The sequence below is a fragment of the Chiloscyllium plagiosum genome, chromosome 21 (genome assembly GCF_004010195.1).
Source record: "Chiloscyllium plagiosum isolate BGI_BamShark_2017 chromosome 21, ASM401019v2, whole genome shotgun sequence".
Lineage (NCBI taxonomy): Eukaryota > Metazoa > Chordata > Chondrichthyes > Orectolobiformes > Hemiscylliidae > Chiloscyllium > Chiloscyllium plagiosum.
The window spans coordinates 6,420,964-6,445,386 of record NC_057730.1 but is presented as its reverse complement, the minus strand read 5'-3'; the positions used below and the strand labels follow the sequence as shown (position 1 = coordinate 6,445,386).

The 24,423-nt window shown below is 42.7% G+C and overlaps 1 protein-coding gene across 6 annotated transcripts in view; it reads left to right on the top strand.

The window, feature by feature from the left end:
* rhbdf1a (rhomboid 5 homolog 1a (Drosophila)) overlaps positions 1-24,423 on the top strand; it is a 359,396-nt gene that overhangs the window by 246,573 nt on the left and 88,400 nt on the right. Inside the window, exon 1 of one of the 6 annotated variants that reach the window (XM_043711152.1) lies at positions 11,549-11,895. The exons of the other annotated variants lie outside the window; for them this stretch is intronic. Coding sequence (XP_043567087.1) covers positions 11,873-11,895 — 23 coding nt within the window. The 5' untranslated portion in view covers positions 11,549-11,872. Of the gene's footprint in view, positions 1-11,548; positions 11,896-24,423 lie in introns of those variants that run through there. 6 annotated transcript variants of the gene reach the window in all.

Sequence of the window (24,423 nt, the reverse complement as noted above, 5' to 3'; positions counted from 1 at the left end):
GGGTGCTTCGGTTTCCTCCCGCAATCCAAAGATGTGCAGGTTAGGTGAATTGGCTGTGATAAATTGCCCATAGTGGTCAGGGATATGTAGTTTAGGTGCATTAGTCAGGGGTAAACGTAGTGTAATAGGGTAGGTTACTCTTCGGAGGGTCTGTGTGGACTTGTTGGGCCTAATGACCTGTTTCTGTGCTGTAGGGATTCTATGACTCTATTTATCAATTCAGATGTCTCAATCTTTTGAGGACTGATGATTCTAAGTGAATCGGACAATATTCTATCACTTGCTTTTGCAGATTCAGGCCTTTAACTTTTAAATCATAGAGGTTGGCTAGTTATAAACATATTTGTCAGTACTATTTGATTGCACTCATTGTCCCCAAATCAGTAGATCACTGTGGATGTTGAGTTGGACCATCCCCAGCAATGGGTGTAAGGATTACAATGTGTGACTAACCCATGTCAGTTGCTGGAAATATAATGTGGAGGAGCTGGTTTTGGACTGGGGTGGACAAAATTTTTTTAAAAATCACACAACACCAGATTATGTCACTAGATTCGAACTATTAACTCTGCTGCTTGACCTGAGTTTCTCCAGCAATTTCTGTTTTAGTGACAGGTTTATTTGCAAGCACTAACTTCTGGAGCAACCTCCTGATGAAGGAGCAGCGCTCTGAAAGTTAGTGCTTCCAAATAAACCTGTTGGACTGTAACCTAGTGTTGTGTGATTTCCAATGTTGGAAATATAAGCAGCATACCAGCTTTGTCACTAAAACAGAAATTGCTAGAGAAACTCAGGTCAGGCAGCATCAGAGTTAATAGTTCGAATCCAGTGACATACAACCCTCCCCTTTCAAATGATTGAGTGTGATTTCTGCATGCAGCCACCGCGAATCCTGCTGTTCACTAGCTGCTTGCATCTGTGAAGCAGTTAAAGTTAGCTTTTCCCTCCTCTCGAAGGGAAGATGCCTTGCAGCCAGAGCTGGGAACCATTCAGTCAGTGAAGCTGACTTGACGCTGCAGAATGTCTCCACTTGGGAGAATAGGTTGCACTGCCAATCCTGGGGGAGCTGGTGAAAAGGAAGAGAGATGGCCGGCATCCAGAGGTACCAGACTACTTTCTAGAGATGTTGTCAGTGGGAGCAGATAGCCGTGGAGGTTAATGCTCGTCCCCAGAGCTAGGATGTAGTGACTTGGCATGAATGGTTAAGGTCAGTGAATACTGCTACGGTCCGTGTGTTGTAGGTTGACTCGCAATGCCCTTAGGAAAGGCATTCCAGGATTTTGACCCAGTGACAGTGAAGGAAAGAATATATATTTCCAAGTCAGGATAGTGAGTGGCCTGGAGGGGAAGTTGAGGGAGTGGTGTTCCCATGTTTCTGGAGCCTTTTTCCTTCGAGATGGAAGCGGCCGTAGATTCGGAAGGTGCTGTCTAGGGATCTTTGGAATTTCTGCAGTGCCAGTGCATCTTGTAGATGGCGCACAAGCTTTGTGGAGTCAGGAAATGAGTTATTTGCCGCACTACTCCTAACCTCTGACCATCTCTTGTAGCCACAGTATTTATACGGCTGGTCCAGGTCAGTTTCTGGTCATTGGTAACTCGCAGTGTTGACATTAAAGATCTGGAGTTAACTGATCGACCTTCCCAGTCTGATTAAACAGCCCTTTATATATATTCTCTGCATCATGGCACGAGTGGGAGAGGTCCAATTGTACTAATATGGTGGAAATATAGAAAGATGGTCCAATTTTATAACTGGAAAGGATATTCTTCATTATCAGGGTTTATGATTGTGCATACTTATAAGCTTATTAAGCTCTCTTTTGTTCACCAATCTAATAATTTTAGACATTTTTTTCTTACCAGTATACAAATTACATTAGAGGAAAGAGACTATTTTATCAAGCCTGCTATGTAGTCAGTGGCTCTGTAAAATGTCCTGTCGTTGCCCAGTTACAAGGATACCAATTTGGACATAACCCCTACACTTGAACTGTTATAATAAAGATTCATTGCATAGCCTCTGCTATAACTCTTTGTTTGCTTGACTCAAACAAAGTTGCAATTCTGTAATCCTCTGTTTATAAGTTTGATTTTATTCCTTCCTTATCGTTTCTACCAGTTTTCTCTTAAAGTTATGCATGTGTGGGCTGTTTGCTGGAGTATAATTCCACAAGCAGCATTCGTGGAGGGTTAGGTTATCCAGAACCCATTGTAATTCTTTTGAGGGGGTGGAGAGAAGAAGGAATCTTTTCTGATCTATTTTTCCTGCACTTTTCTGACACAGAGGTTCAGCACTACAGGGATTCAGTCCTGAATCGATCAATCTTCCATCAATTTTTAAAGTGACCAAAATTTCAACATCACTAACAGTTGTGCTTGATAGGTTTTTGATGGACAAGCGAGTCTAGGTTCACAGAGTGCAAACAGAGGGAAGTGCAGCCAAGTACATGACCTGAAATTGTATTGAATAGTGAATATCAAATGGCCTTTTGCAGCTTCTAAGAACTGTGTCAATCATTTGTTTGGTTTTTTTTGTTATCCATTTTATCTAAGTTATTAATACATTTAAAATAATTAGCCATTCCTTGCATAATGTGCAGATTCCATGCATGCTTCAAACATGCCATACAATCTTTTATTTGAGATTATTTCATAGTTTAATTGTGCCCTGCTTTAAGGGAGTGACTTCCAGGTGCCTCTGTCCTGTGCAGAGAAGAACTTGCTTCTGCCCCAATTTCTTTTTCTGAACCGAACAAATCCAACAGAATTAATTCTGTACATTTGCAAAATTAAAACTGCCTCCTTTTTTTTCACCGTGGCTGATTCTTGGGACGTGTTGAAATGTAGACCTACAATGATGCTGTGGCCACCCCACGGCTGGAGAGACACCACAATGTCTGCACTCCGATATATTCTTCTGCTCGGAAAGCACCCACTCCAGTCGCGCAACATTCTGTGGCGAAATATCTGGCCCTTTTAAGGGTTAAGTAATCCCTTGTGAGCTGCAATATGCTTCAAAGTGTTTCAGGCTATGTCTTAGAAATGGTCAGAATGTGGAGGGAAACACATTTTGTTAACACGCTCCAAGGCATGATCAATTGAGGAGGACATAATAAAATGGCCTTACATTTAAAGTGGGAGGTGAGGCAGCTGTGGGAATCTGATACCTCTGCTCACTCCTTGATTTTACTTCTAACCAGTCCCTCTAAATCATTTGTCAATACGATTCTAGACTTTCTCAGATTACATTTTTAAAAAGCTTAAATATCATTTCCCCTGTAAGACCACAGTATAATATACTTGTGTTTTATTCTTTTAAGCTAAGAATCATTGTGCATTAATCGGGGCCTGATTTTCTGAATGTAAGTGATTTGGTTTTGAGTGAGTTAAAATCTCAACCACAGTGTGTGCCTGGGGACTTCCCAAAGAGCTTCAGATTCAATCCGTCATCTTTTGAAATTTTGTCGTAAATCTACCTAGCAAGAGTCCTGAGTCACTTTTCACACTGAGCACTTAGTTTCCTAGATTTTTGTAAGCGCTGACTGGTAAGTCAAATCGATCAAGGAAGCAGTATGCAAACACTGAATTCCCAAAGTAAGTTGGACTCATCCAAGATAAGCAGTTTGTGTAATGCCAGTGTAATGAATAATTCGCTCGTGAACATGCCTGGGCATATCTGTTTGGAACAAATATATACCAAAGTACAGCTGCTAAACCACCAAATGGCCGTCTTGGGTGGGTCCATGAGTAAATGTCTCAGACTCGCTTTTTTTCTGGTGCTGGAGAAGGGCTAGGAGTTGTTTGATGTGGCTGACTCTATAACCGATTCAAACTGAGCCTCCGATTTCCTTTATGGAGATTCAGCTTCATATACACAACAGGACTGCCTTTCCTTATATAGTTAAATTCTGTAAGAATATTGACTAGCTAGTATGAGTACATCCTTAAACAATAGCACTGTGCAATGTCTGAGTTTTCAATGTTTCTGATGGGTGATCGTAATCCAGGATAAACTGGATTCCGAATAGATTATTCATGCAATCACTCTTGACCTCACTTAACTTGTACTGGCAAAAGTAACTACTTAGAAACATATTTTTACTGTCCATTAGCACACTCTTCTTAATTTCAGTCTTCATTTTTGAATCCTTGCCACTTAATTCTGTGGATGTAGTTGCTCTCTGGTACCTTACACAGCTGAATTACAAGACATGTGATTTTTGGCAGACTATTTGACTTGTAAAGTTTGCTGTAACTGAACTGAATTCTTCCATTTTATCCTGACCATGTCCAGCAGGTAACTTTGGGTGAAGTTTGGGAGTTCTAACCTGGGAATAGTGAGTCTGATCGGTAATTGTCAAATGGACTTTGTCATGAGGAAAAAAAGAAATGGGAGCAGGAGTAGTCCATTCAGCCTGCTCCATCATTCGGTGTAACCATAGCTGATCATCTCCTTCATCTTTTTTTCTTTCTGTATTATCCCCATATCCTGTGATGTTTTGTGATGGTACTGTGCCTTTAAGAGGGATTTGTTTTGTGCTGTTTCTCTTACAGAGAGGTGTTGCCATAGTGATACCAGAATATATGCCTCAGAAGCCGTAGGTAAACAGCTTTGAGAGTTTTTTTTTAATTAGACAGGCAAAGCATGACTGGGTGCAGTCAGGCTCACAAACCCAGGGTTTTAGTTTTGTTTTCAGTTGGCATTGGCTGTTGAAGCTGCTAGATACAGCTCTGTCTCTCTGCTCCAGCAAAAGGCTTGAGTCCGCTCTCTGCTGCTAGATTGTTTCTTTCAATGTTCCTGTTGTCTGGACTGGAGGAGATAGCAAGTGAGATAAATCTGTTTTGCTGAATTTGTCTTTGCCAAGTGTGTGTTTATGGGATGCTGCTTTATTGGAACTGTTGATGATCAGTAGTTAACTTTAGCTGTAATGAAATAATATTTATGCTTTTTTTTTGTTTGTATTGTAACTGTTTTGTAAGAATAAAGTGTATTTTGCTTGAAGCGTGGTAGTGGACCAATCAAATCACGCCTGGAACACAGCACCTTACCTTTACCTTTAAATTAAATAAAAGGTTTGGGATTACGCTATCTCTTTGATATATTTTAAGGGGGTTGGTCTGGTCTATATCAGTTTTTAATATGGAGAAATCTTTAGATCTCGGTCTTGAACATGTCCATGACTTAGTTCCCACTGCTGTCTGAGGCAGAGAATTCCCAACGTTCATTAACCTCTGAGTAAAGAAATTCCTCCTTATCATAGTCCTATTGGCCTGCCTCTTATTCCCCCCAATTTAAAACATCCCCCACTAACAGAAACATTCTGCCTACAACTCCCACCTCAATCCTGGTAAGAATTTATATGCTTAACACCCCTCCTCCTTCTAAACTCGAGAGAATATAGGCCTTTCCCCATAAGACAACCCATTTATCCCAGGAATTAGTTTGGCCAACCTTCCTTGCACTACTTGTTTAGCCAGTATATCGTTCTGCAGGTGAGGGGATCAAAGCTACATACACTACTCCGAGTGCGATCCCACAAAACCTTATTTGCAATGAGCCATCTTTATTTTAGTACTTAAATCCTCTTTAATAAAGGCCAACATTCCACTTGCCGCCTTAATTGCTTGCTGTATCTACAAGTTAACTTTGTGATGCATGGACAATGATAGTCAATAAGTGTGGCACTGGAAAAGCACAGCCGGTCAGGCAGCATCCGAGGAGCAGAAGAGTTGACATTTCGAGCATAAACACTTCATCAGGGATCAATGACACCCAAGTCTCTCTTGGAGGTGTTGAACGTCAAACCCTCACTATTTGTGAAATACTTTGCATTTCTGTTTTTTTTCTTCATGCTAAATCTCCCATTTCTTCACAAATCTGCAATTTTTTTGTCTACTTACACATAGCCTCTCCAAAGGCCCTTGAAGCATCTTTGCATCCTCCATTGAACTCGCACTCCCACGTAGCTATGTGTCATCAGTAAACTTACAAATATTGTATTTAATCCGCACATCTTAATTACTGATTTTTAGATTACTAGGTGAAGCAAGCACTGATCCTGAAAAACCCCACTTGCCATAGCCTGCCAACATCAAAATGAGCCATTAACTCTTGCTCTGCATTGTCTCCATTAAGCAATGCACAGTCCATGCCGGTAATTTCTCGACAAACCCATGTGCTTGAAATTTGTTTACGAACCTTCTGTGTCAGACTTGCTAAAAGCTTTCTGAAAGTGCATATATGCCACATCCACTGGTTCCCCCTTATCTAATAAGACCATAAGAAACTGGGACAGGAGTGGGCCATTCAGCCCCTCAAGCCTGCTTGGCCATTCAATAGGATTGTGGCTGATCCAACATTCCTCACACTTCTTTCCTGTCCTTCCCCATAATCCTTGATCAAGAACCTATCTGTCTATCTATCTCCGTCTTAAATATACACAAGGACCCTGACTTTGCAGCTCTCTCTGTGTCAAGAATTTCCAAATACACTAAAGCCTCTGAGAAAAGAAACTGTCCTTGTCTCAGTCTTAAATTTGTGCCCCTTTATTCTGAGACTATGCCCTCTAGTCCTAGTCCCATGTGAGGAAACATCCTCTCAGCATTTACCTGGTCAAGCTCCTTAAGAAGCCTGTATGTTTCCAAGAGATCACCTTTCACTCTTCTGAACTCCAGTGAGTAGAGTCCCAACCTGTTTACTCTTTGTTCATAAAATAATCCCTCCATACCAGGGATCATCCTAGTGGACCTTCTCTGAAGTGCCTCCAATGAAATGATATCTCTCCCTTAAATAAGGGTACCAAAACTGCTCACAGTACTCCACATGCGGTCTGACCAACACCTTGTACAGTTGCAGTAAGACTTCCCTACTCTTACACTCCAATCCCCTTGAAATAAGGGCCAACATTCCATTAGGGAGGAGAAAGTGAGGTCTGCAGATGCAGGAGATCAGAGCTGAAATGTGTTGCTGGAACAGCGCAGCAGGTCAGGCAGCATCCAGGGAAGAGGAGAATCGACGTTTCGGGCATAAGCCCTTCTTCTCCTGTTCCCTGGATGCTGCCTGACTGCTGCGCTGTTCCAGCAACACATTTCAGCCCCCAACATTCCATTAGCCTTCCCTGATTGGTGCAACAGGCAATGTGCTAGCTTTCTGAGTTCTGTGCACAAATCCCTTTGTGTTGCAGTTTTCTGCAATTTTTCACCATTTCAATAATGTTCTTTTGTTCTCACTTCCAAAATGAACAACTTTGCATTTTCCCATACGATATTCCAATTGTCAGCTAATCTGATCATGACAGTCTCAAAAACTCTCACCAAGCTTGTTAAATGTGACTTCCTTGTCATGAATCAGAGTTAACTCTGCCCAGTCCTATCATTACTTTCTAAGTGCCATATAATCACATCCTTTATTAGGTCCTAGCGTTTACTCAATTCTGCAATCTCAACTGTGATTGTTTACCCAGTACTCAAACCTGGTGAGTTGCTAGTTCGCAAAGATAAATATGATGAGCCATCAGTAACTTTTAAATTGTTGCACCATAATTCACTGTCCATTTCAATTCCCCCTCCCATTCCCTTTCTGACATGACCATCCTTGGCTGCCTCCTTTGCGACATCAAACTGTAAAACAACACCTCATCTTCCGCCTGGGCGACCCAAGCCTGGAAGATTCAACATTGAGTTCCCAATTTCAAACAACCTCCCTTCCCATTATCTGACTCCCTTCGGAGACCTCCCCCCAATCCCTCTCACCGACCCTTCCTTCCAACCACCAACTGGATTAATTCCTCCCATCAACCAACCAGGCTGTACCTTCTACCTTTGTTCACCTATCCCCACCTCACCGCTCTGCCCACTCCTCCCCTTTATCTGCAGCACGCCTTATGCCCACCCCCAGTCCTGAAGAAAGGTTACAAATGTTCTGCTACTCCTGATGCTGCTTGGCTTGCTGTGTTCTTCCAGCCTCCTGCATGTCTACCATTAATCTGCAAAGCTTGCTATTTTCAGTCTTTCAGAACAGTTTTTTTAAGAAGGATGCATGAAGAGAATGCCACTTGATGAAGGTCGAAAGTTCAGGGTGGCACAGTTCAGTGCCAATCAGATGGGTTCCTGGGGGCATTATCTCTAATTCAGAGGCACTCAATGTTTGAATGTAGCACACAGTATTGGGAAGACATGGGGGAAGGGTGTCTGAGAACTATCTTGCTTCAGGCACCCACCCTCCCCACAGTTTCACCTTAACCCCAGAACAAACATCAGTCACCAGTTGGGGGTCAGCTACCTAGTTGGATGGCTGGGTGATACCAACAGTGTGTGGGTTCAATTCTAACACCATCTGAGGTTATTATAAAGGACACTCATGGTGGGACACTGGATGGTGGGATCTTGACCCTGAATTCTGGGGAACACTTGCCACTGCCCAGATGACCCTGCTGGGATTCCCGAAAGCGCACAATGAAGGATTCCCGCTGGCTGTCCAGCCTCATGTTCTCTATTTCATCTCGGTAGCTTTGATCTGTATCAAAAATTATCACACAAGGTTGGTCTGTTATTGTTTTTCGAAAGATAAACTGACACACTGTTGAATGTCCAAATTCAGGAATTATTGAGAGGAAGGGAAGGTTTCATTATGTGCCAAAAGTGCATAATCCACTGAAAAAAACAAATCATTTTTCTTTGCTTTATCCTGTTGGGGTTTGCAAAAACATAGCATCAAGTGCCCCACCATCATTGGCACAATTAATTTAAATTTTTTAAATTTTCTAAATTTAAAGACCAAAGACTCCTTGCAAGTTGCTGTTATACAGTGTTCTAACGAGCAAGAATCAAGAATGTGGATGTGGAAAAGACATTTGGATAAGTATATGAAAAGGAAAGGTTTGGAAGGATATGGGCCAGGAGCAGATAGGTGGGACTAGTTGAGTTCAGGATTATGTTCAGCATGGACTGGTTGGACTGAAGGGTCTGTTTCTGTGCTGATGACACTATGTTCTTATCCTCACAATAGAGTTGAAAAAGAAAGCTCGGGGGTGTTTAATGAAACTGAATAAAATGTTTCGCAGTCTCATAGCTTCATCACTATGTTGTGGCATCTGCGCTCTACAATGGAGCAAAATGTCTGATTTTTTTTTTCTAGGTCTGTGTTCAGTTTTTTGCTTTGGAAAGAAATGTTAAGATAGGGGCTTGGCATAATTTCCTCTAAAGATATTTATCTCTCAGGTTAGCAGCAAAGTACTTTTGATTTTTTTTTAAAAAGAGTGATCACATCCCCTTAAGTAAATTTGAAGGATTTTTCTTTAGCAATTCTGTTTAAGTTAAAATCTCTTTTTGCCTGCTGCTTTTTTTTGTAAACTATGAAAAGTATATCATTTCTGTTCTTTTGCATTTCCAGTTGTTTACCCATGAAGTTGCTGACAGTAATGAAAGGTTGTGGGAGTTTGTGATGTAGGAATTTTCAGATCTAATTCCAATCCTCCTCTATGAAGGATATTTTAAAATAATCCTTTCTTGTGCTCAGATTTCAAGTATTTAAACATTTTGAAATATTTTGGTACTATTTCTAAACAACACTTTAGGACCAGATCTGATTTTAATGTGATATAGTCCACGAGTGATTTTTACAAATTATTCACAGTAGAGTATATTTTTAATCAGGCAGGGTACTGCAGATGCTGGAGATTAGCGTCAAGATTAGAGTGGTGCTGGAAAAGCACAGCAGGTCAGGCAGCATCCGAGGAGCAGGAAAATCGACATTTCGGGCCTTCATCAGGAATGAGACCATTCGGCTGAAACGTTGATTTTCCTGCTCCTCAGTTGCTGCCTGACTTGCTGTGCTTTTCCAGCACCACTCTAATCTTAACTATATTTTTAACCAAACTGCCAACATCCGTCTGATAGTGGTGATCGACTCATTTCAGTGCATTTGATGCCTGCTCATTCTAATTGTGAACCATGACAATAAACTGCCAATCATCATTAACTGGCACATTCTAAGTGGCAACCCTTCAATCAAAATCCACTTGTCAACTAATCAACACACTTTGTGTTTTAATCAGTATAAACATTGTTTTCCCTTTACTTTGGTACTTCTTGTAAATTGTCCTGATGAGTGCAAGACAAACCGCTTCGACAGTCTTTTTCAGGAATTAATGTACTTGTAACAAAAGTGAAAAGTGCAGCAAGCATATTTTGGAGACACAGAAGATGAAAACTCATCTGAAAGTCAGTTAAACACAATAGCTGCTTAAGTTTAATCAGCTCATCAGCTGAGGATGTAGACTACTTTGTAGCTTTTAAAAAAAAATCTTGGTCCGAGAAGAAGTATTTTGGATCTCCTTAAGTTTTTATGTTGTCATGAATGTGTTAAATCTGTGCTTTCTATAGTCTTTCTCCTTAAATGTGTCTGTCTTTCCTTCTTTTTGCTTTCTGTCATCTTTTTCCTGTCGCCAGCAGAAGGGTACGATTTGAAAGAATTAACACAATGCCCATAAAAGGTCACAGAGCTAGTCGGAGGCCAGCGAAAAGGCACCAGTCTTTCTCTGCCAGATCCTTGCTGAGGTACCTGCAATGTTTGTGCTTGATGTGTCCGGCATGTGAGCTGCTTTACTGATACAGCAAAGCTGTGGATGCCCGCCAGCAGCCTTTCGTGTCCTGTGTGCTTATACAGAAGACAATTTGGCAAAATGGTTCTTGCTATAACTTGTGCACGAGTCCTTCCTTAAATGGTAACAGCATGCAGGACTCCAAGGCAACGTGTCCATTGACAGCCTTTCTGATTTGTTGTAATGCATGTTATGGTTGCAGGACAGGCAACACTTTCAGATCCACTACAACATTGTGTGATGATAACTGAGCAAGGAAATGATGGGGAAAAGAATGCAATTGAGCCCTGATCCAAGCTGCAAGTTTTCACATAAATGGAACATTTATATCCTTTGCAATAGAACATTACAGCGCAGTACAGGCCCCTTGGCCCTTGATGTTGCGCCGACCTTTGGTACCAATGTGAAGCCAATCTATCCTACACTATTCCATTTTTATTTTAGCGAGTTAGATCTTCAGCAAAACCTCCTGATCCATTGCAAGGTGGGCAGTAATCCTTTAATATTGAACACATTTGGCTTTGAAGCAGTTAATAGATAACTGGCCATTTGAAGTTGTTGGATGTTTATGCCACATTTTTAATAGTCTTGCAAATTTGCGTTTGGGCGCGCATTTTACTTCCAGCTCTTTGAAGGCCTGACCGCTTTAAAACCTTGAAATGAACATGATGAAACACGCAGCTGTGAGGCAGGATCCCAGCAGTTGTTCAAAATCCTTCAAATAAACCGTTAAAAAGTCTTCCATCAAGAGACGGGGGAAGTGATCAGAACCTCTCTGCTTTGCTGCCAGATATGCAATCAGTTAATTGAATGACTACGTGCATGCAATGAACTTTTTGACACCTGTGTTTAAAAGCATGACTGCATTGGTTAAATGGTCTTTTGTTTTTACCACAAAAATCTATGGCATGCGAGACAGAAAGGAACCATGTGACTTTCCAGGCGGGTCTTGCCTCTTTTCACATATGTTTTGCTATCTCTAAACCAAAAGAGGCCAGCTCTTTATAGCTGCCGCCCTGAATCGTCGCACACGTTTAGTCTTCTGATGTCTGGTCTAAAGAATCGTCCTGGAACAACTGGAATAGGGAGCGGCAGAACATTTTTAAAACAAAATACAAGGGGGCTGTAAATGGAATACTGCGGGGAAAAATGTCTGAAGTGATGTAAAGTCTTGCTCCAAAGTAAAACTCGATGGCTTAAGATGTTTTAACAACAAAAAACATATGTAAAATAAGAACTTGGACAAGTCATGACATCTTTAGAGAGCTGGCATGCCTTCCCTAATACTGAGCAGGTACTGTAAGTTCTGTTCACTTGTGTTTGTCTAAAAAGTCAGACTCACTCACTAAATGTGAAGGCACCAAGTGTGCACTGTTGTGCAGCATTCTGATTTAAATGTCTGATCTGGTTTGTGCTGCATAATTTACTGAGTGTATGTCTTTTATACCTGTTTATTTCTTGTTTGTTAGTTCATGAATGAATGAATTGCACTCCTTAATTGCTAGTTTAATGGCAAAATAGGTTATTAGATCAAATAAACAGGCCGAATGCCTTTACCGACATCTGCTCCTGAGACACTATCCACACCAGTGACATATCTTTACAGCTGATGAATCTTAAACAATCATGTTTACCTTTTTCTTCATTCAGTGTTTGTTGTAGCTGATTTTTATTGCTGCCATTATTGAAAGTTCAAGCAATTTAATAATCAATAGTTCTAACTTAATGAAATTCCACAATTTAGTCTAGCAAATGCCTTGTGTTTGAAGGAATGGCAATGAGCTTGGAGTAGTTTTTAGCAAACCCTTTTAGCTGCAGAATAAGTGTGCCTTGCTACAGGTAATGAAGCATTTTAAAACTTTGAATTTGAAAAGCGTGGCTGAGAATTTTGCATTTTTCTTTGTGCCAGTTTCAAGTTGTGAAGTTGATGCTGCTTTGATAGGGGGCAAAGTGTTACCAGTGCCAGGTGCCATCCAGTAATATCTTGCCAAGTGACCCCTACATGATTTGGCGAACAGTTAGGCTCCGAGAAACCCCTCAGGCGAGACTGCTAGCCTGTTACTGTGTTGACTAGACAGCCGCATACCAGAAATCACTGATCGGGAACGTGGTTCCTGCCCCCCATTCAGGAATATCGAGGCCACTGGTAAAGTCAGTGATGTTAACGGGAATCTCTTCTCCGCCTACAGTTCAGTGTGTCACTGGGTTAGCTCTTGAATCATTGCGCCAGTATATCTGATGGGCTGGCTGTGTAATTTTACAGAGTGTCCTTGTTGTGTTTGTCTATAATGGTGTGAAAACAGAATATTTTTGATTTCAAAAGTATACTTTATTCATAAAATCTTTCCATTCAAAACAATTTAGTTCTGCACAGTCTTTGCAGATGGAGAGACAAACAAACATTTGGAGTTTGACTTTCTCAACAGCTCCAAAGAACAAACCCAAGGCATTGACAGAATGACCTCTCCCTTGCAATCAGTGAACTCATTCACATTGATCAGGACTCTGTTTACACTTTGCAGTTGTATCCAGTGGAAACAGATGCTCAGGTGTTCAGCCCGTTGACATGATAGGACAGGTGTGGGAGCCCAGGGCAGGATGGAATTGTTCTGCACACTGTTGCTCACATGGGAGGTTACAATGAAGAAGTGTCTGGTTTCAGACCTTCCGCAGTGTTGAGGGGGTGGATTTTCTGCGGGGCTACCGTGTCACCAGTCCTGCGTTGGCATCTGCTGGTCACCTGATATCTCGACCCATCGATGCTCAGAGCAAAGCGGCAGCTGACAGCTTCCAGCTTCTTTTTTAGTACATTTTACAGGATGCACTGTACATTTATAGTGGATGACACTGCAAGCCAGGCCAGCATTTGTTGCCCATCCCTAATTACCCTCGAGAAGATGGTTGTCAGCCAAATTAAACCATTGTGGTCCATGCGGTGTCGGTCGGAAATGTTGACCCAGTGATGTACACGTTGCACTGCAGAAATTCAACAACAGATCCCTAGGCAGCATCTTCCAAATCCACAAGCTGCAGATGTATGGGAAAACCACCACCTGCAAGTTCCCCTCCAAACCAGTCACCCATCCAGACTTTGTAAATGCACCATCATACTTTGTTGTTCGAATCATAGAATCCCTACGGTGTGGAAACAGGCCCTTTGGCCCAAACAGTCCACACTCCCCCTCCAAAGAGTATCCCACCCAGGCCCGTTCCCCTTCCCTATTACTCTGCATTTCCCCTGACAAATGCACCTAATCTACACATCCCTTGACACTATGGGACAATTTAACATGGCCAATTCACCTAACCTGCCCATCTTTGGACTGTGGGAGGGACGGGGAGAGTGTGCAAACTCCACACAGGCAGTCGCCCAAGGCTGGAATCGAACCTGGGTCCCTGGCACTGTGAGGCAGCAGTGCTAACCACCGAACCGCGTTTGGTCAATATGCTGGGATTCCCTCCCTAACAGCATTGTGGATCAACCTACAGCCCAGGGACTGCAGAAGTTCAAGAAGGCAGGTCACTACCACCTTCTCAAGAGCACTCAGGACGGACAATAACTGTTAGACAACAATGCTCACATTCCACAAGTGAATGAACGAAAGTGTCCAGGCTGGGTTGGTGTGTGGCTCAGCGGAGAATTTGCCAGTGGTGACATTTGCTTCTGACATTGCAAGAACAATGAGGTGGCTTTGAGTGATGGGGGCATTGGGACCAGCTCAGTCACATTGCAGCTTTGCTGGAGTTTAGGCTTCTGCTCAAGATCACACATATCACATTCATCTCACATTGCCATTCAATGTGTAATCTCCTTTTTTTTTTATCCCAATTCTTCCTCATCCAATCACTTCCACTTAGCACAGGCTGGTCCACAGTCCTCCAGTGCCTCTAAAATCATGAGAGGCATGGATAGGATAAATAGACAAGGTCTTTTCCCTGGGGTGGAGGAGTCCAGAACTAGAGGATATAGGTTTAAGGAGAGAGGGGAACAATATAGATTAGATTAGATTACATTACAGTGTGGAAACAGGCCCTTCGGCCCAACAAGTCCACACCGACCCGCCGAAGCGAAACCCACCCATATCCCTACATTTACCCCTTACCTAACACTACGGGCAATTTAGTATGGCCAATTCACCTGGCCCTGCACATCTTTGGACTGTGGGAGGAAACCGGAGCACCCGGAGGAAACCCACGCAGACACTGGGAGAACGTGCAAACTCCACACAGTCAGTCGCCTGAGGCGATATAAAAGGGAACTAAAGGGCAACCTTTTCATGCAGAGTGTGGTACGTGTATGGAATGAGCTACCAGAGGAAGTGATGGAGGCTGGTACAATTGCATTATTTAAAAGGCATCTGGATGGGTATACAAATAGGAAGAATTTAGAGGGATATGGGCCAGGTGCTGGCAAATGGGACCAGATTAGGTTGGACCAAAGGGTCTGTTTCTGTGGTGTACTCTATAAGTACCTCACACGTGATGAATGTTTGTCCTGAATGTTGCCAACAAGGTGCTCAGCTGCAGAATGAATCACAGCTGTGTTGTACACTTGCCCATCTAATCATCAGATGCCAGCCATTTCCAGTTAGGATGTCTGGCTAATGGCCAACTTATTATGTTGTGGCAGAAACATACAAAACGAGGGAACACTGGAGCCATTTGGCATCGTGTCTTCTGTCCTTGGGCACTGCACCCACCCCCACACCCCATTCCAATCTAATCCAAGATAGAGTGTTGCTGGCTATGATCTGTATCATTGATGTGCCCCATGTCATACATTTGGAGATGCTGGTGCTGGAGTGATGAAGGAGCAGCACTCTGAAAGCAATGCTTCCAGTTAAACCTGTTGGACTATAACCTGGTGTTGTGTGATGTTTAACCATGGAGGAGAAAGTGAGGTCTGCAGACGCTGGAGATCAAAGCTGAAACTTTATTGCTGGAACAGCACAGCAGGTCAGACAGCATCTAGGGAAAAGGAGATTCGACGTTTCGGGCACATGCCCTTCCTCAGGATGTTTAACCATGTCATACAAGACTGTCTGGGTCACTATTTACAAGGCTACCGTTTTAGATCCATCTCGAAGGAAGTAACTTAATGCAATGCCATGTTACCCCTTTTACAATGCAGTGTTTTAAAATGAATAATGCTTTTCCAGTGAGCTCAAGACAGACATTCCGATAGTTCCAATACTTGGGTCTTACTTAGATCAGATTTAAAGCTTATATGGCATAATTTGTGAAATATACAAGGCATGTGCAATCTCATTTTCTTTGCAGCTTGAGCTCCCTGAATACATTGATATTTTAAAATAAAAAGCCTAGCTCCAGAAGACCATGGAAAGTGTTCCTAGTTCCCTGCAGTTAATGATGGGCCATTAACTGGTCACATCCATTTAATATTTTCAGTCTACAGTGGATGAATTAGAAACTTGAGTAATGTTATTGACTAATTGTTAAGGTCAACGAATATGCCCACAGTTCACTTTCAACAAAATGACTGACAAAGTTTTGAGAGAAAGGAAACTACTTAAGACCCAAGTTGTGAAATTCCTTGGAAGTCCCACCAGTATTCAATTACTGCCTTGAGGCTTCCAGGGAAATGGTGCAAGCAGCAATTTTTCAGCTATTTAGATTATTTTCCTGGAGGTCTGCCGATCTCCTGCCAGAGTTTCAACGGAAAAAGAATCCCTGTGGAATTTCAAAACCATGTAAGGAAGTTGGATCCCCCCTGACATGGTGTATTGGTATGAAATTAGTGAGCCTGTGGAAAAGGATTTCTCACTTTCCCACTAGCACCCAAAGGTGATAAATATATACAAAGTGGTAATGAAGAGTTGCTGCAGTCTACAGTAGACAAAAGCTGAAGTTAAAGTGAACTTCCTTCAGTTTGTTTTATGCCATACTTGGTATAACTACGATGTTTCAGAGTAAGTGATTTGAATTTTGGAATGCAGAGCCTGTGGAAAATTTGGGCATGAATTTATCCTGAATTGACTACAGGCAGTTGTGGCTGTCCAATTCTGTACATACAGCAGGGGTGAGACCCCTTTTTCCATAGCTGCAAACCTGCAACTCTACTCCAAACTTCAGGAAAGGGGTTCGGAGCGATGATCGTCATCCTTCTGAGCTTGAGAAGTCCTGCCCATTCAGTTTTCTTTTGCGTGAATGGGAGCATTAAATGCACAGTTGTAAAGTTATTCTCAGTTGCTGCCTCTGGGCAGCTTCTGGTAGATTCAGAAGGCCGGGGAGAATGTGCCGAAGCATTGTCAAAGCAGACTATGTGTTTGGAATTTACCGGATGTGACCAGAGGCACTTCAGATATGCCCTCTGAATAGAGCCCGATATGAAAGCTTTACACACTCTGTTTCCCAGAAGAGTTGATAGCTCGGACATGATTGGGTTTGCCCATTTTCCACCTCTTTTTACCTCACACTCTCTCCCCTCTCATCCTTCTTTCCACCCTCCACCTTTCTTCCCACTCTTCCCTTTTCTTCACATCCTTTCCCTCTTCCCATGCCCCACCCCCGTTCTTCCCACTTATCGCTCTCTCCCCACCCCCCAAAAACAAAGCTCGCAAACAGAAATCAGGCTTCTAACCCTCTCTGGCACCATTTCAATTTTTGGCTCTACTAATAAACTCAGTGTAACCTTAATTGCTTGTTGATGTATATTTTACTTTGTTGCTGTCTGTCATCCTGCAATGCCTGCTCTTGTTCATCACTTAATACAATTTCCAGTTCTTGGATGACTCTAATTGTTGGCTTTAAGCTGAGTAAGAGTGTCGATAACCATTGGGGTTTGTAGCCACATCATCACCAGGAGTGCCCACTCCTAACTGCCGTCTCTGACTCTGACCCTGCCTGAGCTCATCGGTTCAGGAAACCGTTATCCTTGTCTTTCTTGCTTGGATTGTCTTGATACTCTGCCGGTAGACCTCCCGTCATCCACCTAACATAATTTGTGCTCAGTGTGACGTGGTAAATTCCGTTCGTTTTTTTTTCCATTCTGTATATCTTTCCATTTTAAAACCAGCGGTGCAGCTGCAGTCCTTAATGACTAGCAAAGCTTCTGCAACCTGTCTTGTGCTGCTCTGTGGTCACAAACACACAAGTAATTTCACATAAATAGTACCTGTGTTCATTCATCTTAACCTGCTCCAACTCTCTGTCATTGCTGCTGTGCTGTCTGACCTTTGGCTCAAACCATCAATGTCTCAATTTAAAATCATCACTCCAGGGCCACAACTCTACCTACCACCCTCTCCCATCTGCAGAGTCTTCTGGCCTGACAAGTCTTTGAAGATCTCCATTGTCCTGGTCTCCTGCATCATCCTGTTCTTGGTTGTTTCATCATTGGTGATCATGCCTCCAATCAGCTTATCACTAAACTGTGGAATACCTCACAGAGTCAGTCTCTCTCTCTCTCTCTCTCTCTCTCTCTAAGTTCATCTTTATAACGTGCCTCTTTCTTCTTCTATAATGTGCCTCTTTCTCTCTTTGTAGCCTTCAGGTAAAGATACTTTTGATGTTGCACTTCAGAATGTCTTACTTTGTAATGTGTGCTATGTAAATCATTGAATCCCTACATATGGAACAGGCCATTGGTCCCATTGAGTCCACAATGACCCTCTGAAGAGCATCTTGCCAAGACCACTCATTTCCCCCCCATACCCCATCCCTGTAAACTTGCATTTCCCACAATTAATCTGCCTAACCTGCACGTCCCCTGGACACAATGGCCATGCTAAAATGCCCCATATCTTTGGACTGCATATCTTTGGACTGTGGGAGGAAACTGGGGCACCCGGAGGAGACACAGGTAGAATGTGCAAACTCAACACAGACAGTCGCCCAAGGTTGGAATTGAACCCGGGTCCCTAGCGCTGTGAGGCAGCAGTGCTAACCATTGAGCCTGCAAGTGTTGAAAGAAACCTACAAAAAAAAACGCAGCTCACTTGCTGATTAGGAGAAAACCTCGATATTGTATTCATGACAGCTCCAAAATAAAACAAGTGCCGATTTACTCCTAGCAACGCAGCAGTAGAGTCTGGCTGTGTGACTGAGAGCCTGGAGGCAACAGCTGCTGTTGGAATCTGTTAGAATTGCCTGCTCTTTCTCTGGCCTCAATCCGACAGCCACTTGGACCTCACCTTGTGCTTTCTCTCAGCAACAGTCTGCTCTCTACCCACCCCACCTTGGATCTCTCTCCACATGAACTCCAGAACCCCCTTTGTGCTGTTTCTGCTGCATTACTCCACTCTCCCATATTGAACGTGGAGCTTGAAGCCATTGCACTGTATCTGCCCTCCTCCAACACCCTTGATCTGCCTTTGATTCTCGGGATCCCTTGGTTGACACTTCACTTGATGAAGGAGCAGCACTCTGAAAGCTTGTGATTCCAAATAAACCTGTTGGACTGTAATCCCGTATCGTGTGACTTCTGACCTTGTCCATTCCAGTCCAACACTGACAGCTGCACATTATGGTAATTATGAAGGTTAAGATGAAAACTTTGCTCTATTGTTCAGCCAATTACGCTTCCTACCAATGACTTCAACGTTATCATGAAACTAACCGTAAATAATGTTCCATAAACCGTGCAGCAACCACTTAACAGGCCCATTTTGTCTAGTTTAAGAGGAGACCTGTAAATTTAAGATAGGATTTCAGGATGCAACTAAGTGCTGATCAAAACAATAAATATTCTGTCCTTATCCAGTATCTTCAAATTCAGAGTGTTTAAAACTTCAGTAAATGATCCACATATCAAAAAGTTAACTCACTTAGGGAAATCACTTAGACATTAATGTGCATCTTGTATAGATCTCTTAACAGCCAAAAATATAAACGGGGTTTAATAAGATATGATCATTTGTATTTTATTTCAGGTAAATTGCTGAATGTAGGTGTTCTAGAGCCATCACATCACAGGAGAAGGCTATTTGGCCCGTCAAGTCAATGCAACCTCTCTGTAAAGAAGCCCTGTCAGTCACATGTCCTCCACCCTTGGCACAAAATGTCTAATTTCCTATAATCCAAGTTCCTTTTAAAATCATTCCCCCACCCTGATAGGCAAAGGAATTCAGGGCATTGCTACTTGTGTGGGTGGGGTGAAGAGAAAAGGTTCTTGCTCAAATCTCTGCACCCCAACCCCCTCACGTCTCTTGCTCAAAACGTTAAATCTGTGTCCCCAGCTTTTACACCACTAACTAATGGGAATAACTTTTCCTTGTCTACCTCACCCAAACCTGTCGTAGTCTTGCACACTTCTACCAAATCTCCCCTCAATCTCATTCGCCTCGAAGAGGGCTGCACCAGCCTAACCTTTGTAGCTAAAATCCCCCATTAAATATCCCTCCACCATAATGCATCACCTCTCATTTCTTGGAATTAAATTCGACCTTCACTTGCCTGCCCGTTCTGCTAGGCCTTCCTGTGTCTTGTTGCAGACTGTTGTCATTTTCAGTGTTTATGTGGCTTCTCTAAGTTTCTTTGCCTCAGATACAATTCCTGTCACCATTATCAGACTCCAGTGCAGTCTCTAGGCATGTGTTGTCCAATGTATGGTGTTTCCAACGCACCCCACCACCTTTTTGATTGTCATCTCAGGCAAACAGCAAAGAGAACAGTAGACCAAGGGGTTCAATCAATGCCAAACTATGTTTGGACGGTGTGTCCTCAAGTGAATATTTTCTGTGCATTCAGAAGCTGTCTAACCTGCTGAAAATTTCTCGCACTTTTTATTATTATTCCAATTTATTCCAGACTCTCAGCCTTGTTTGCAGCTGCAGTTATAGAAGTTCCTTGGTTGATTTTTGGAGGCAATCTTTTTAGAGTTTCTAGCGCTGAGTCATAATCACAGAGACGTTCAGCACAGGAACAGACCCTTCAGTCCATCTTGCTTATGCCAAGCAGATATACTCTAATCCCATCTGCTAACATTTGGCACATATCCCTCTAAATGTTTTCTGTTCACGTGTCCTTCCAGATGCCTTTTCAATATTGCAAGTGGACCAGCCTACACCACTTCCTCTGGCAGCTTATTCCATACATCACCTTTTGCCTGAAAAAGTTGTTCCCTCAGTCTCTTTGAAATCTTTCCCCTCTCACCTTAAACCTATGCCCTCTGGTTTTGGACTCGCCTACTCTGGGAAAAGACTTTGGCTATTCATCATATCTGTACCCCTCATGATTTTATATGTCTCTATAAGGTCACCCCTCAGCCTCCGATGCTCCAGGGAAAATTGCACCGGTCCATTCAGCCTCTCCCTATAGCTCAAACCCTCCAACCCTGTCAACATCCTTGTAAATCCTTTCTCAAGCCTTTCAAGTTTCGCAACAACCTTTCCTATTGCAGGGAACCCAGAATTGAATGCAGTATTCCAAAAGTACTGTAGGGCTGCAACATGACATCCCAACTCCTATACTCAATCCACTGACCAATAAAATCCAGTATCTTCTTTACTCCTATGTCCACCTGCAACTCCACCCTCAAGGAACTATGAGCCTGCACCCAAGGTCTCTTTGTTCGGCAACATTTCCTAGGAGCCTTCCGTTAAGTTTTTACTTTCCCAAAATGCAGCAGCTCACATTTATCTAAATTAAACTCCAACTGCCACTCCTTTGCCAATCTGATCAAGGACCTGTTGTACCTTCCTCACTATCCACTACACCTCCGATTTTGGTGTCATCAGTATTAAAGCATTGTTATTTTTCCAGGGAAATGTTTCGTATCCCTTATTATTTTTTTTAAATTTGATCTCAAATAGATTAGTAATGTTGCACTCCTAATTAACGTTAACAAGCTACCTAATTTACATTGGGTTACGCAGTGTGCAGCAAGATGGGTGCAGTAAATTTAGCAAGAGCGCAGCACTGTGCACAATTGATGCTAGGAACAACACCTTCTTCACTCACCCTACCCTGGCTAAACTCACTACTTCACTGGGACAGAATTTCCAATAACATAAGGCTTAAAGCACTACCTATCCCAATATCTATCACTCTAAGCACTGATTGATATGCTCAAACATACACAATCAAGTAGCTTTAGTAATAATAGAAAATCTGTAGTTAATTCCTAAAATATTAATTTCATTTTGCATTCTCCTAGTACAACTTCTAAAAGTTGGCCGAGGGAAAACTACAGAAAATATTCTAGTGAATACTTCCTTTCTCAGGTTTTACATGTTAGTTTTGAAATTGCCTTCATGCGTTTTGTTTTCATATAAGTGCTCAACACAGTGGTATCAAATTTCTTTGTTACTTTAACAGTGTTGTTAACCAATTTAAACTAAACCGGCTAAAGCTTGTGTTGAAACGGCAGAGTAATTTGATCCAAACCTATTGTGTGTGCTTATTTATGAATTGAATACTGTGTTCAGGTACACTTTGATGTTTTCTTTTGAATAATTGTGGTTTATTTATATTAGAAATGACAGATTAATTGATTGGTATACAACAAAAACTTTTTATATTTACAAGGCATTTCCCATCTAACACGGCAGTCAAATTTGTACTTTTTAAGTGATGTAAGTACAAGATGCAGCGATAGTCATCATTTATTCTGAGTAACTATCTCTCAACAAGTAGTAAATATGTTAAATAATCCAAGAGGTGATATATCTATAAACTTTGGCTGACTTTACCAATCAATTAAAATAAGGTAGAGACAAGATTTTGCCTACAGCATTGAAGACCAGTTAAACTTTGACCTCACCAACTATTCACTCAGCTTTTATTAGATTTTTAAGAGAACACAACTTAATTTTATTTGCAGTGGTTTGCATTGTTAATTTTCTCTATAAATGATGCACTCTTTCCAATGTCAGTAATTTGACAGAAGGTCAGTTGTTGTGCTGTTTGAACTATTAGCATTGCATGCACCAATTGAGTCAGTGGGAGTTGGAGACTGCTGCCTCAACATGTGGACGAGTAACATCAACATCTGGACAACTGCTGTCTTTTGCTTTGCCTTCTCTTCTGCTGGGCAGTTTGGACTCCCAGCACCACATTCTCCACGGATAGCAAACGGAGGCGAGATCCAAATCCACCCCAGCAGGAATAAGCATCAAACATGATACACATGGAACCAATCTGATCCACTCCAGTCAACTGATCCAACCAGCACCACCCCCTCCACCTGCAACCAGACTATTTATGCTGTTTTGGCTACATACACTTTCACTTATTCTGTTTTAGTACTTTGGATAGTGTTAGATTAGATTAGATTACTTACAGTGTGGAAACAGGCCCTTCGGCCCAACATGTCCACACCGACCCCCCGAAGCGCAACCCACCCATACCCATTCTTACCTAACACTACAGGCAATTTAGCATGGCCAATTCACCTGACCTGCACATCTTTTGGACTGTGGGAGGAAACCGGAGCACCCGGAGGAAACCCACGCAGACACGGGGAGAATGTGCAAACTCCACACAGTCAGTCGCCTGAGTCGAGAATTGAACCCGGGTCTCTGGCGCTGTGAGGCAGCAGTGCTAACCACTGTGCCACCGTGCCACCGTGCCGCCCAGTTAGTTGAGGCTACAATTTCCTTGCTGACTAGGAATCTTACTACACGCTACAATGTGTTAGAAGGATTTATGTGTTGACACTTAATTCCCTTGGCCATGTTATGAACTCACTTTTCCTGGTCACCAAGTCCGAGGGACCCTACCCACAACAATACCTACAGTGGTACTATAGAGATGAGCAAAGTGCCAGATTTGACCTCCAATTAATGATGAATACTTAGTGAACACAGCAGCAAACCTTTGGCCTTAGTGTTCCTTTCTGATTTATTCAGCCTGTTTTCACTCATTCATGGGTTGTGGGCGTCACTGGCTGGGCCAGCATTTTCTGCTCAGATCAAGCTGCCTTTAAGAAAGTGGTGCTGTCCACATAGTGTGGGTACCCCCACAGCTCTCTCAGGAACAGAGTTCCAAGATTTTGACAGTGAAGGAATGAAGTGTCTGACTACTGTCGTTTAACCATCAAATCCCTACAGTGCAGAAAGAGTTGTGCTGTTCAGCCCATCGAGTCTGCACTGACCCCCTGAAGTGCATTGCGGGTGGTGATGGCCTAGTGGTATTATCACTGGACTGTTAATCCAGAAACCTAGATGGTGTTCTGGGGACCCGGGTTCAAATGATGACCATGAATCCATTGTCAATTGTCAGGAAAACAACGTCTGATTCACTATGTCCTTCAGGGAAGAAAACTGCTGTCTTTACCTGGTCTGGCCTACATGTGACTCCAGACCCACAGCAATGAGCTTGACACTTAACTGATCTCTGTGCAATTAGGGACGAGCAATGAATGCTGGCCTGGCCAGAGGTCCCCTCATCCCATGTCTGAAGAATAATCTCACCTAGACCCAGCCCCCTACCGTACTCCCATGACCCACATTCACCACAGCTAGTCATCCTAGCCTACACATCCCTGGTGGTCCCATTAGTGGTGATATCAAACTTAGCTGCACTGCCTACCTACAGTAGGGAATCCAGGGTGACTTCTGACTGCCTGTACTCCTGGAAAAGTCTTAGCAACTAATGGCGTAAGGATTGAAATAGGGTAGTGGACCATGAACAGCACTTCCAAAATGAAAGGGAAATGCTGTATTTCAGGACATGAATAGAGGGCAAATCACTGGAGCGAATCTAAAATGGATGGAACAATCGGCAACATGAGTAACTGGAGGAAGAGCGCCTCATCTTCCGCCTAGGAACCCTCCAACCACAAGGGATGAATGCCGATTTCTCCAGCTTCCGCATTTCCCCTCCCCCACCTTATCTCAGTCCCAACCCTCTGACTCAGCAC